Genomic DNA, 11,745 nt, shown 5'->3' with positions numbered 1-11,745 from the left:
TGGTAGATAATTCCACTGCATCCATCCGTAATGAAGTCCCTGGCAATCCTATCTCTGGCCGGGCTGGTTTCCGCCCAGGTAGCGCCCTACGGTCAATGCGGCGGTAACGGCTATTCAGGGTCCACAACGTGTGAGACCGGCTGGGTTTGCGAATATCAAAACGACTGGTATAGCCAGTGTCTGGCAGGTGGGTGCTTCGCATGAGGCGTGATAAACCCTTCCACTGATCTGCGGCAGCTACCGGCACCACAAAAACTACCACGACGACCACAACCACGACCAAGAGCACCGCTACCAAAACGTCAACGACCACCACCACCACGGCTGTCGCGACTGCAACGGGGTTCCCCCATACCAACGGGCTCAACTTCACTATCGATGGAGAGACCAGCTATTTTGCCGGCACCAATTCGTACTGGATCGGCTTCCTCACCGATAATGACGATGTAGATCTCGTCATGAATCACTTGAATGAGTCGGGCCTGCGCATTCTCAGGGTCTGGGGTTTCAACGATGTGAATACCATCCCGTCCGCGGGGACCGTCTACTACCAATTGCTCGCCGATGGCATCGCGACCATCAACACGGGAGCCGACGGCCTGCAACGTCTGGACTATGTTGTCTCGTCCGCTGAGCAACACAATATCAAACTCATCATCAACTTTGTCAACAACTGGTCCGACTACGGGGGCATGGCGGCGTATGTCACCGCATTCGGTGGTACACAGACCGGCTGGTACACCGACGACGCCATCCAAGCCGCCTATCGCACCTATATCCAGACCGTCATCTCCCGTTATAGTGACTCCCCAGCGATCTTTGCCTGGGAGCTTGCCAACGAGCCACGTTGCCAGGGGTGCGATACCTCGGTCATTTACGACTGGGTGTCCTCCACCAGCGCGTATATCAAATCGTTGGACTCGAAGCACATGGTATGCATTGGCGACGGTAAGCTCATCCCATCGCGTTTGCACTGATGAACCCCCATCTCACATGTCACCTCTAGAGGGTTTCGGTCTGGATACCGACTCTGACGGGAGCTATCCATACACCACGGGCGAGGGCCTGAACTTCACGTTGAACCTCGGCATCGACACCATCGACTTTGGAACCCTCCATCTGTACCCGTCCAGCTGTACGTGGGATTTCTTTGTCTCTTTTTCCTAGGTCACTGCTAACCTGGTTGAAGGGGGTGAGGTGAACTCGTGGGGAAGTAGCTGGATCACGGCCCACGGGGCCGCCTGTACGGCCGTGGGCAAGCCCTGTCTGTTGGAAGAATACGGCGTGACCTCCAATCATTGTACTATCGAGGTGCCGTGGCAGCAAACCGCACTTGACTCGAAGGGCATTGCCGCTGATATGTTCTGGCAGTATGGCGACACGCTGAGCACGGGCGAGACCGCCAATGATGGCAACACCATTTACTATGGCACCTCGGACTTTACGTGCTTGGTCACGGACCATGTGGCGGCTATTGGATCGTGAGTTATGAGATGGTTGAGAATGTTAGCTACCCTCGTGGCTTCCTAAAGCCCTACGCATCTTGGGTTCTCTTGTAGGGTGATATAGTGTAGCTGAATACTCTGTGCGATGAACTTTCTGTTTGGTATTCTCCTTGTGGAGGCAGCTAATGGTCTCCGTTGTGAAGGCCCAACCCCTAAAATATATATTTGATTACGCCTATTTATCTCCGCACTACGTTTCCGCCCTAGCTATCCTACGATACCTAACAAAGCTCGTCTGTCGGCAAGTAGGAATTCCGAGCTTTAATCTGAGCCTCTATGTCCCTTTGTTTCCACCTACCACGTACGCATTATGACTGATCATCTACACCGCGATCCGGAACTATCTGCCTCAGGCACCATATCTTTGTCATCGTGTTTATCTCCCTTCTTTCGCCGACGATACATAACCCTCCAGTCCCGACGGCCACCCCGTGATGGAACCTCAGACTGATCTCTACGCAGCATGCCGGCCCAACTTGAGGATCTGGCTCCCCAACTCGTCCAGTTCGTTCCATCACTCTTGGCCCCCGTGGAGCGCTCGATCACCTTGATCAAACCGGGCCGGGCTCGTCTCCCAGGCCTCGATAATGCTGCCTTACAGCTCCTGCGCAAGAAGCAAATCCGCTTGCGCGCTCTCACTACCACAACTAGAACGGCGGCTGCTGATCTCGGGCCTCATGTCGCCAGGGCCCTAGCATCGACGCTGATATTTGCCCAGCAGGAGGCCGGCACAGCCGTGTGTATCGACTCTCGCGGATGGATCGTGACCTGTGCCCATTGTTTTGGGGAGTCTCCCCAGGAATGGCGCAAGCAACGCTACAAGTGGCTCCTCTATTACTCCGGGCTCGCGGTCCAGGCCGAATGCCACGTGTGGGATGCTCGGCGTGATCTCGCCCTAGCCAAAGTAATTCGAATGGAATGGCCCGAGGCACAAGGACACAGGCTGCCTCGGTTTACATCTACTCTCTTGGCAACGTCCAGTACTAACCGAGACCGGATTCTGTGTATTGGGCAACCCGGGCCGACGACCTCGAAACGGCCTCGTCGCGCAAGACCGATTACGATCTGGTGGAGATCTCCCAAGGTCGCCTTCGCGGCATGGTCCCAGGTGCGGACCCGCACGACAACTCGGATATAGGCGCATTGAAGCATGACGCATGGACGTACTGGGGCCACTCGGGTGCGCCGCTCTTGCGTTGGGCAGACGGCACACTGGTAGGTCTTCATTCATCCTGGGACGATACCACGGCGATGAGACACGGAGTCCCCCTGGTTGCCATCAGGGAGTTTTTGAGGGCTCACCTCCCCACCGAACGAATCGGACTCTCGCTGGCCCCACAGGGGGCGAGCGCAACCGAACGAGAGATAATCGTCATTGACAGCTCGGATTAAAGTGTGCTATAAATATATTGGCTACTGCATGGCACCGCAGATAATGGATGCTCTGCAATGCAGATGAGAAATATCTATATATGTTGTATCTCCAGGCACACTCAGCAAAATCCCCTCTACCTTCCGGCGCTCATGGCACGTGGCATACTTCGTCGCGATCGAAGACAAGGGCTGTTGGACATGGATTGGTCGCTCAGGGAACAGAATGCTTATCATCGAATGGAGAAGGTTGCTTTGGGTTGGTTGCTTTGGGTCCAGCTGCTTCTGGTCTCCCATGTTGTCAGTTTCGAGGGCAGGGCAGCGATGAGTCTGGGCGTGGCGTGCGTAAACTGGTACTGATACGTGTCCGCAAGGGGCGATGGGCGCTAACGACTTTTCAGTTTATCGGGTACTTCGGCCGTTGTTTCGGGAGTGGTGAAGGAGGAAGAGGAGTCGTAATGCTCGACCGCGTCGGTGGGCGGGCCCCGGTAGTTGTGATAACCCCAGATGCCATACCAGACAGCCGCAATCATGACGAACCCCGCAAATACAACGGACGCGTAGTTCATGCTCTGCAGGCTGACAGGGATCGTTGAAGGCATGCAAAACAAGGGAATGGCGAGAAGACTCCAGGCTACTCGATACAAACGACGATTAGCACCGGGATCAACAAGGGCATCAAACAGAACTTACCGATGGCGAAGACGTTGGCAATTGCGCCAAAGATGCCAAAGTTGAAGCTGCCATGTTTGATATCCTCACGCTGCCGGAAGAGCAGGGAGACAGCAATGGGACAGGCATAACTCGTGGTCAGGAAGATGACGCCCACACCCGAAAAGGCATTGTAGGCCGCGGTCGAACCAAAGTAGATCAAGCCCAGGGCGATCTCGATGACCATGCTGAGCGCCAGCGCATTCAATGGAATATCAAACCGTTTGTTGATTGTGCGCCACCACTTGGATCCGGGGATGCCGCCGTCGCGCGCGAAGGCCCAGGTACAGCGGGACGTTGCCGTCACACAGCCGACGCCGCAAATAACCCCCAGCACGAGCAAGGGAATCAGCAGACAGAATGTGCCCGCCTCGTTGCCGATGGCCTGTTTAAAGATCGCGGGGGTGGGTTGGGCAGAGGCGAGATTGACCAGGTACGGCAGATCGTGCATGACGAAACAGACGGGGATCAAAAAGAGCAGGCCGGCGATGGTGTTGATGACGACGGTCCCGACCATGGCCTTGGGCACCATGATGGCTGGTTCCTGAACCTCCTCACACAGTCTGTGATGATTAGCCTTCATCTCTGCCCGGGGTTGGACACGTGCGACTCACGAAATGATCATTCCCGTGGCCGAAGTGGCATAGGCGGCATGGAGCAGACCGATGCAGAACGACCAGCCTGGTGTCCATCCGGATCGTGGCTCAAAGTGACCAAACACCCATGCGCCGGAGTTGCGGCCCTGCTTGGCCACGGCGAGCAGACAGACAACAATGGCCACAAGTCCCACCATGGTCCAGAAGATGGCAAAAGTCTAGGATGGTTAGCACACGGCCTCCCATCCGGCACGAGTGGGGTCTTACCTCCAGCCAGGGCAACCATTTGTTGCCAAATGCGGAGATAGCGTGGGTGAGCAAGGTGAGGGCCAGGAAGATGAGGAAGGTCTGGTAGGGCTGGAAGTTTTCGGTGACACCAGTGCCGGTCGAATCGGTGAAGACGTTGAGGCAGGAGACGAAGAAAAGGGTGGTCCCGAAATTGACGGCGAGGGTGATGGTGATGTTGCCTGCGACATAGGACCAGCCACAGATCCATGACGCGACGCGGCGGCACCACACGGGCGACAGCACGAAGGTTTGATAGTAGACACCGCCGGCGGTTGGGAAGACAGAGGTGATCTCGGCCAGCGAGAGGGCGACGCAGAAGATCATCAACGAGACCACGACCCAACCCCAGATGACATTGGCCGGCCCTCCGCCGGCCAGCGGGTAGAACAGGGTGGTGGACAGACCATACGGCACGGACGACAGGATGAAGCACATAAAGGTCACCTGCCAGATGGACCGGTTGCGCGACAGCTCGGGCGTATAGCCCATGTCCTCCAGCGTGCGGTCGGCCTGGGCCGTGGTAGTGCCAGCCTCCTCACGCGCCACCGAGACTCGCGAGGCTCGGCGGGACTCATCCTGGACAATCATGACGACCGGGAAGAAGGAGTTAGTAGGAGAGAGTGTATGCTTTGGTCTTCCAGCATGGAGGAGAAGAGAAGAAGAATGATAATAATTATGGCAGGCAGCACAACAAACAGCAACACGGCCAATCCACCAGAAAAGAGAATAGGAGAAAAACCTCCAGGGCCGGTGGAGAAAACCAGGACCAGAACAACTATGAAAACCCCGAGCGGAGATCACGTGAAGCCAAGATCCCGGGAATTGGCCAATCGGCAAGAGTCCGCCGGGGATGAATTGGGATGATTGGGACGATGATGCTTCGCATTAGGCGAGAGTACGTAGGCTGATGGCTGTTTGGTCAGTCCCGGCTGTGGCGGTGGAGGGATGAGCTCATGCGGCTTTTTCCGTCTCCATTCATCGGTTGCGAGGTTTGACTAGCGAGTTACGTTATGGGTCCCAGTGGAACTCGGCTTGGGGCGGATGATTATTCATACTACTGTAATAGCTAATTAGACGACGGACCGCTCTCGACGGGATCCATGGGTTCACGGCGTGTGGCAAATGCATTGTGCATCTCTCCGTTATACGATAATAATACCTACACAAAGTCGATGGCCACCTTCAGCCCTTGGGCCGGTGCGCCGTGAAAGAGGATATCATCCGCCCGTGGCTGCCTGGCCACCGGGGAAGTCTACCACGTTTCTTTAGCCTCCCCGCCCCCACCCATGACCCCGGGACAACGCCTCCGGATGCGTCCCAGGTGTCAGCCGTGGAAACGCGCTTGCAAAGGAAAAGCGGAGGCTGTGCAATCGGGGGTTTCAGGCGAGCTTATGTATTTCTTCGTGGCAACATCTGACGGATGTCGTAGTGTCATTGGCTGCCCAGTTCGGAAATCGGAATGTGCAGGGGAAACAATCACCAGATGGAGTCCTAGATGAAATCGGGTCAGGGTCCAGGTGTTTTGCGCCATTCCATTAGGTCATCGGCGCCACCATCTACTAGCGTTGATCTGGACTGCCCCAGACGGCTTAGCCGCAATCACCATAATCAAGCTTATCCCGATTGTGCTGTGCGCAAATCCAGATCAGGCGTAAACGCACCAACGACACACATGGGAAATACGGCTGCGATGAAGCGGGGGTTCGTCTCTGACCTTACCAACCGCGCCATCTCGGTACTGCTGGAATATCACCTTCATGAGGTCCAGCGCAAAGGGATCGACACGCATCGCACTGAAACGAAGCACGGGGAGCTTATTGTTCAACCGGAGGTCTATTGTGGAAATCAGTGAGCACTCTGCGACAAGATGGCCGAAGAACAGATCCTGTTGGACCTGTCGAACCTGAGAAAGCGGCGTGACCTTGATCTAACAGCCGGAGCGCATAATGACTCTCGACGAAATCAAGCCTTTGGGGGCACTGATTCGCGAGTACAATCGAGCCGAGCAAATCTATTGCCAGCTTCGCGGCTGTTGCTGCAAAGACCATCTCGATCTCTTCGTGTGCCATCGGAAAAGGCCAACCACCTCCACTGTACTCGGGCTCCTCCGCCTCGGATAGGGTTCATTCGACTAAAAAACGGCAGATGGCAAAAATAGGATCTGTTTGGATTGAAATAAAGGTGATATGGAAATATTGGAGTTTTTCCATGTATCTGTATTTTCCCATGTATCCATAGGTCATCCCACTCGATGGAAATACTAGTCCTGTTATTATGAGGGCTTTGGACTGAAGATAGGATCCATGGTCCTTTGTTGCCTCCGCTTGCTTTCCAGTTGTGTCTAGTTGATCCTCTCTGACGTTCGTTTCCCCCGCGTTTTTAACCTCAAGATTCTCGTTGAATTGCAATCTTTTGATTACGAATTGGCGCCTCACAAATTTTACCACAATGACGAAGTAGTACAAAACTGGGGTCAAAAACACCAGCATAAGGCTGATTCCGCAACAGATAACTGGCAAAATAGGGAGATTTAATGGTGATCGACATCGAATCCAAAGATATCGACTGACTAATTAGCTCAGTGTGAATCTGTGGCTGGAACAGAATATATCCTAGCCTGCCAAAGCTTATCGTCTTGTAGGTCCATTAGTTCCTAAGAGGGGACGACTGGGTTCTCGGGAATAAGCTTATTGAAGTCCGCCAACTTCTGCCATCATTTGAAATGATGAAGGCAAGGAATCGGATCTTCGTCACACTGAATTCGCACTTGTGGATCGCAACTTGTAATCCAGCATGCGGAGACGCTTAAAGACCGGTCGAACATGCCCTGCGTACTCCTTTTTGTCCTCGCTGTAGATCAGAAGGTCATCAATTAGACGGTCACCAACTAGTCCAAAATGCCGCGCATCCTTTGTGACACCAAAGGACATGACTTGATACTGGTACGGATTCACATCAAATTAAGTTTTTTCCCTTCCTGATAACCCCCTGATGAAAGAGGCGGCCTATGATAGCAAACATTGCTGTTTTGGGCGCCGTCCCGTGTCGGCTTATTCTGATCTGGAATAGCGTCAAAGTACGTTTGGGTTACGATTTCGACTAATCTATATCCGGCCTAGTCTATATTCCCCTCGTGCCCTGTCATTGCTTCGTTTGCGCCATGATAAGACCAACCGATCCTCACTCCAGTCCGGGTCCTGGTCGTGGTCTTCCTAGTGGCTGTAAGTCAACTCTTGGATGATTTCTACCGGACCGGTAGCCGGACCGGTGCCTGGAGGGTTAACCGACACAGGCTGGCTTAAAGCTGCCTTCAGTCTTGACTATTTCAGATGTCGTTCTCCGTGCGGGCCAACCGGTCTGGCGCCGGTGTGGCTGCAGCTTTTGTTGCTGAAACTTGACTGCTGTTGAGGTGCTTGCATATGAGGGAGCAAGAATTCCCTTCGCCGATGAAAAGATAACGAATGTCCTGGCCCTAGGCTATAGGAATATGGATGTCTATCTCAACGCAATTGGAATGACTTTGGTCGGCGAGTGGTAGAGGTGAAATGCAGAGCCTTGAAATATAATCGGAATTTAAAGCACGATGCTTCACTTCGTTCAGGAATGATCCATCCGTCTTATCAGGCTCGTGGTCTTACCCCGGACTCGGCTCATTAATATCAGTGTGCTGGGGCCTCCGCCTATCGCTCCAGCCCCTGTCCATTCATCCGTTGCGAGCCTGTCACCCCTCGATCTCGCGGGAAACACTCGCATTAATATTAAAATGCCCGCACCTCTTCCCCCCATCCAAAGATTTTACCATCCTCTCAACGTCGGTCGCTCACCATGACGACAATAGAGGAATCCACGCCTGCCCATGTATCCCCGCCACCCCCGATGACTGAGAAAGGCCAAGCATTGCGTACGTTGGTCGAGGCCGATTATCTAGATGACCGCTATGAAACTACCAAGCGTGGTCTCAAGAATCGCCATGTTCAGCTGATCGCCCTTGGCGGCTCCATTGGAACCGGTCAGTGTCGGGCGATTTCGCGAACTATGGCCATCCTCACACTAACCGATCTTATGCAATAGGTCTCTTCGTGGGATCTGGCCAGTCGCTAGCCATTGGCGGTCCGGCCTCCCTACTGTTGGGCTATATTTTCATCTCCAGTCTTGTATATTCTATAGTCACTGCGATCGCAGAGGTCGGCGCCTATCTTCCCGTCCACGGCGGTACAATGAGTTATCACGGATTCCGATATGTGTCACGGAGTCTAGGCTTTGCGATGGGATACCTGTACTGGTACTCCTTGGGTATTCTTGTCCCATATGAAATCACGGCGGCCGGTCTGGTCATTGGGTATTGGGATCCAAACAATGCTACGGTGCCCATAGCCGTTTGGATCACGATCATGCTCGTGGTAATAGTCGCATTGAATTTTCTCCCTGTTAATGTTTACGGCGAGTCTGAGTTTTGGTTCTCAGGTATCAAGATCATCACCCTGGTCGGGCTATTGATTTTGTCGTTCATCCTCTTCTGGGGTGGCGGGCCCGATAGAGTACTACTGGGATTCCATTACTGGAAACATCCGGGGTCATTCAATGAGTACCTAGTGACAGGGGGCACGGGGCGATTCGTGGGGTTGTTGAAGTGTACCGTCTCTAGCGCCATTGCCTTCATCTTCGCGCCGGAGCTGATCATCATCAGCGCTGGCGAGATGAAGTCCCCGCGACGCAACGTGCCTCGGGCGGCTCGTTCATATATTTACCGGCTGATCTTCTTTTACGTCTTCGCCGTGCTAGCTATCGGTGTTATCTGCCCGTCCAATAACAGTCGCCTGACACAAGGAGGCGATACGGCCAAGTCCTCCCCATTTGTGGTCGGCATTCAGAATGCCGGTATCCCTGTTCTGGACAGCATTGTCAACGCTGCTGTGCTGACGTCTGCTTGGTCCGCGGGCAATTCGTTCCTATATATGTCTTCCCGCTCACTATACTCCCTGGCCATGTCCGGCAACGCTCCCAGCATCTTCAAAGCGTGCAACCGATGGGGTGTTCCCTACTATGCCGTGGGCGCGTCCGCGTGCTTTTCGGCGCTGGCGTACCTGTCAGTAGGCAATTCCAGCTCCATCGTCTTCAACTGGTTCATCAATTTCACCAACACATCGGGGTTCATCTCTTGGATTTGCTGCTGCATCGTATATTTCCGGTTCCGCAAGGCTACCCGGGCTCAAGGCATCGAGCAGCCGTACCACGCAGCCATACAGCCGTACGGTGCGTATTGGGGAATAGCGGTTGCATCCCTGATGCTACTCATCAACGGCTTCACCGTCTTCTTCCCGTCCCAGTGGTCGGTCAGCAACTTCTTCACCGCTTACATCGGCATCCCTGCGTTTCTGATCCTATACTTTGGGCATAGATTATTATACTGGCGGGACCCTTGGGCCTGGAGTCCAGAGGAGGTGGATATGCAAACCGGTATTGCCGAGATCATCGCTGCGGAGGAGCCTGCGCCGCCGCGGGGAAAATGGTGGAAATTGTGGTAGACAACCGGGAGACCCAAGGGGGTAGGCAGTTGAGAACGGCGATTTTGGTGGTTATCTTGTTCTATTTCCTCTTTTTAGTTTCGTCGTCACTCTAGTTTCCCAAAATGATGCCTATTCGCCTCAAGGCCAATCGGCCCGGCCCCTTTGGGTCTTATCGGATCTCTTCCCTATTATTAATGGTCCTCTACAACCGAATTATGGCTTATCAGACCCGCGCGTCCCGATGATAAGATCCGACCGAGCTTCGACCCCGGCAATTGGTTTTTGGCTTTGGATTATCTTCGGCATACGCCGTGAACCGCAGCGATTGCTAGTGTGAAGTAATATGTTCAAATTAACTGTCTGGCTGCATAAATTTCTCCTGCACGACCCTCCTCTTAAGCCGAATCTGAGCTTGTTCTCGACATTGTCAAAAAAAGCGATGGCCGCGTACCCGATTTCTGTTCAACCGTTGCAGCCTCCTCCTGGTTCTGACATTGACTTCGGTGCAAAAATTGAAGGTGTTGACCTAGAGCATTTAAACGGTAGGCATATGCCCTTCCCTCCTGTCGGTACGCGACTGCTAATAGCCAACAGACCAGCAGTTTGCCACTGTTCGCGATGTCCTCTATCGCCACCACGTCATCATCTTCAAAAACCAGCACAAGCTTTCACCCAAAGCTCAGTACGAACTCACAAGGCGTTTTGACCCGGCCTCGGACAACTATGGGCATGGCAAAACCCTTGATGCCAAGCGCAGCATCTTGCACCCTGACCTCAAGACAATTCCCCACCAACCTCAGGTCCAGGTCATCGGCAATGGTCTTGTTCCATCATATGAGGGACTCAACAACGTCCAGTTGAGACATCCGCACCATCGAACGTTTCATCGTGACCATATCCCTGACGATAAGGACTATGATTTCACTCGTTTCTACCGCTGGCACATCGATGCTGCCCTCTATGACCTCTATCCACCTCAAGTAACCACTCTCATGGCCGTGCAGGTGCCCAAAGGCCGCCGTCAAACTCTACTGTATGACGATGGCTCGGATGAAACGCTCGATGTTTCTCTGGGCACCACGGCATTTGTGAGTGGTGAGCGCATGTTTGATTTATTGTCACCAGAGGACCAGGAGTTTGTGCGATCGAGCAAAATTGAATACGCACCACACCCGTAAGACAGCCCCTTCGTGTCTAATATCTGCGGAGACCGTTGCTGACCTCGCTGGTAGTTATATCTGGATGAGTCCCGCTCGGGCCCTATCTACCGGTCTGGGTCTACACTCCGAGGGCCGTGAACTCCCTGATTCAGAATTGCCGCCAATTGATGCCAAAAAAATAATGATCTTCCCCATGGCCTGGAAGAATCCAGTGACTGAAAAGCTGGCTTTGCAGATCCATCCGTCCGCCGTCCGTCGGATCCATTGCGCAGACGGCAAGGTGATTGACGATCTCGCTCGTGTTCGCGACATTATCTATAAGCTACAGCGACCTGCGATAAGTCCCCAATATGTGTATGCCCATGACTGGGAAGAAGGGGATGTTGTTCTATTCAACAATCGTGGCGTTCTGCATTCCGTGGTGGGTGCCTTCAAGCCAGAGGAGGTGCGATTATTCCGGCAGTGCAACCTGGCTGCCTCTGAGCCCCCAGTAGGGCCTTGATTTTTGTTCAATTTCTATCAAAGTTGGGCCATACACAAGTCTGGTGTTGGTTTTGTTGGTAAACTTTAGTCACCAGCCGGCAACGTAAGTAATTAAAGCTCTCGG

At 53.6% G+C, this 11,745-nt stretch overlaps 6 protein-coding genes across 6 annotated transcripts; 4 read left to right on the top strand and 2 right to left on the bottom strand.

Annotated features, from left to right (window-relative positions):
- Positions 1-30: 30 nt before the first annotated feature.
- N7510_010454 (uncharacterized protein) lies at positions 31-1,485 on the top strand (the record flags this gene model as incomplete). Its single annotated transcript, XM_056982379.1, has 4 exons — positions 31-187; positions 238-948; positions 1,007-1,135; positions 1,190-1,485. The coding sequence occupies 4 exons, from the start codon at positions 31-33 to the stop codon at positions 1,483-1,485; spliced, it is 1,293 nt and encodes a 430-aa protein (XP_056830215.1).
- Positions 1,486-1,968: 483 nt separating this feature from the next.
- N7510_010453 (S1 family peptidase) lies at positions 1,969-2,897 on the top strand (the record flags this gene model as incomplete). The annotated part of the gene is made up of 2 exons (XM_056982378.1): positions 1,969-2,456; positions 2,498-2,897. 2 exons carry the CDS (start codon positions 1,969-1,971, stop codon positions 2,895-2,897), a joined length of 888 nt encoding a protein of 295 aa, XP_056830214.1.
- A 365-nt stretch (positions 2,898-3,262) lies between these two features.
- Positions 3,263-5,059, bottom strand: N7510_010452 (putative amino acid permease; the record flags this gene model as incomplete). The annotated part of the gene is made up of 4 exons (XM_056982377.1): positions 3,263-3,510; positions 3,570-4,150; positions 4,202-4,401; positions 4,451-5,059. The coding sequence occupies 4 exons, from the start codon at positions 5,057-5,059 to the stop codon at positions 3,263-3,265; spliced, it is 1,638 nt and encodes a 545-aa protein (XP_056830213.1).
- A 2,162-nt stretch (positions 5,060-7,221) lies between these two features.
- N7510_010451 (uncharacterized protein) lies at positions 7,222-7,401 on the bottom strand (the record flags this gene model as incomplete). Its single annotated transcript, XM_056982376.1, has 1 exon — positions 7,222-7,401. One exon carries the CDS (start codon positions 7,399-7,401, stop codon positions 7,222-7,224), a length of 180 nt encoding a protein of 59 aa, XP_056830212.1.
- An 895-nt stretch (positions 7,402-8,296) lies between these two features.
- N7510_010450 (proline permease PrnB) lies at positions 8,297-9,996 on the top strand (the record flags this gene model as incomplete). Its single annotated transcript, XM_056982375.1, has 2 exons — positions 8,297-8,480; positions 8,543-9,996. 2 exons carry the CDS (start codon positions 8,297-8,299, stop codon positions 9,994-9,996), a joined length of 1,638 nt encoding a protein of 545 aa, XP_056830211.1.
- Positions 9,997-10,417: 421 nt separating this feature from the next.
- N7510_010449 (TauD/TfdA dioxygenase family protein) lies at positions 10,418-11,640 on the top strand (the record flags this gene model as incomplete). Its single annotated transcript, XM_056982374.1, has 3 exons — positions 10,418-10,520; positions 10,573-11,152; positions 11,211-11,640. 3 exons carry the CDS (start codon positions 10,418-10,420, stop codon positions 11,638-11,640), a joined length of 1,113 nt encoding a protein of 370 aa, XP_056830210.1.
- Positions 11,641-11,745: the final 105 nt, after the last annotated feature.

Source organism: Penicillium lagena, assembly GCF_028827675.1.
Source record: "Penicillium lagena strain IBT 129212 chromosome Unknown utg000007l_segment0_segment0, whole genome shotgun sequence".
Lineage (NCBI taxonomy): Eukaryota > Fungi > Ascomycota > Eurotiomycetes > Eurotiales > Aspergillaceae > Penicillium > Penicillium lagena.
Note: the sequence above shows the minus strand (reverse complement) of the source record. Positions and strands in the feature narration are given on the sequence as shown.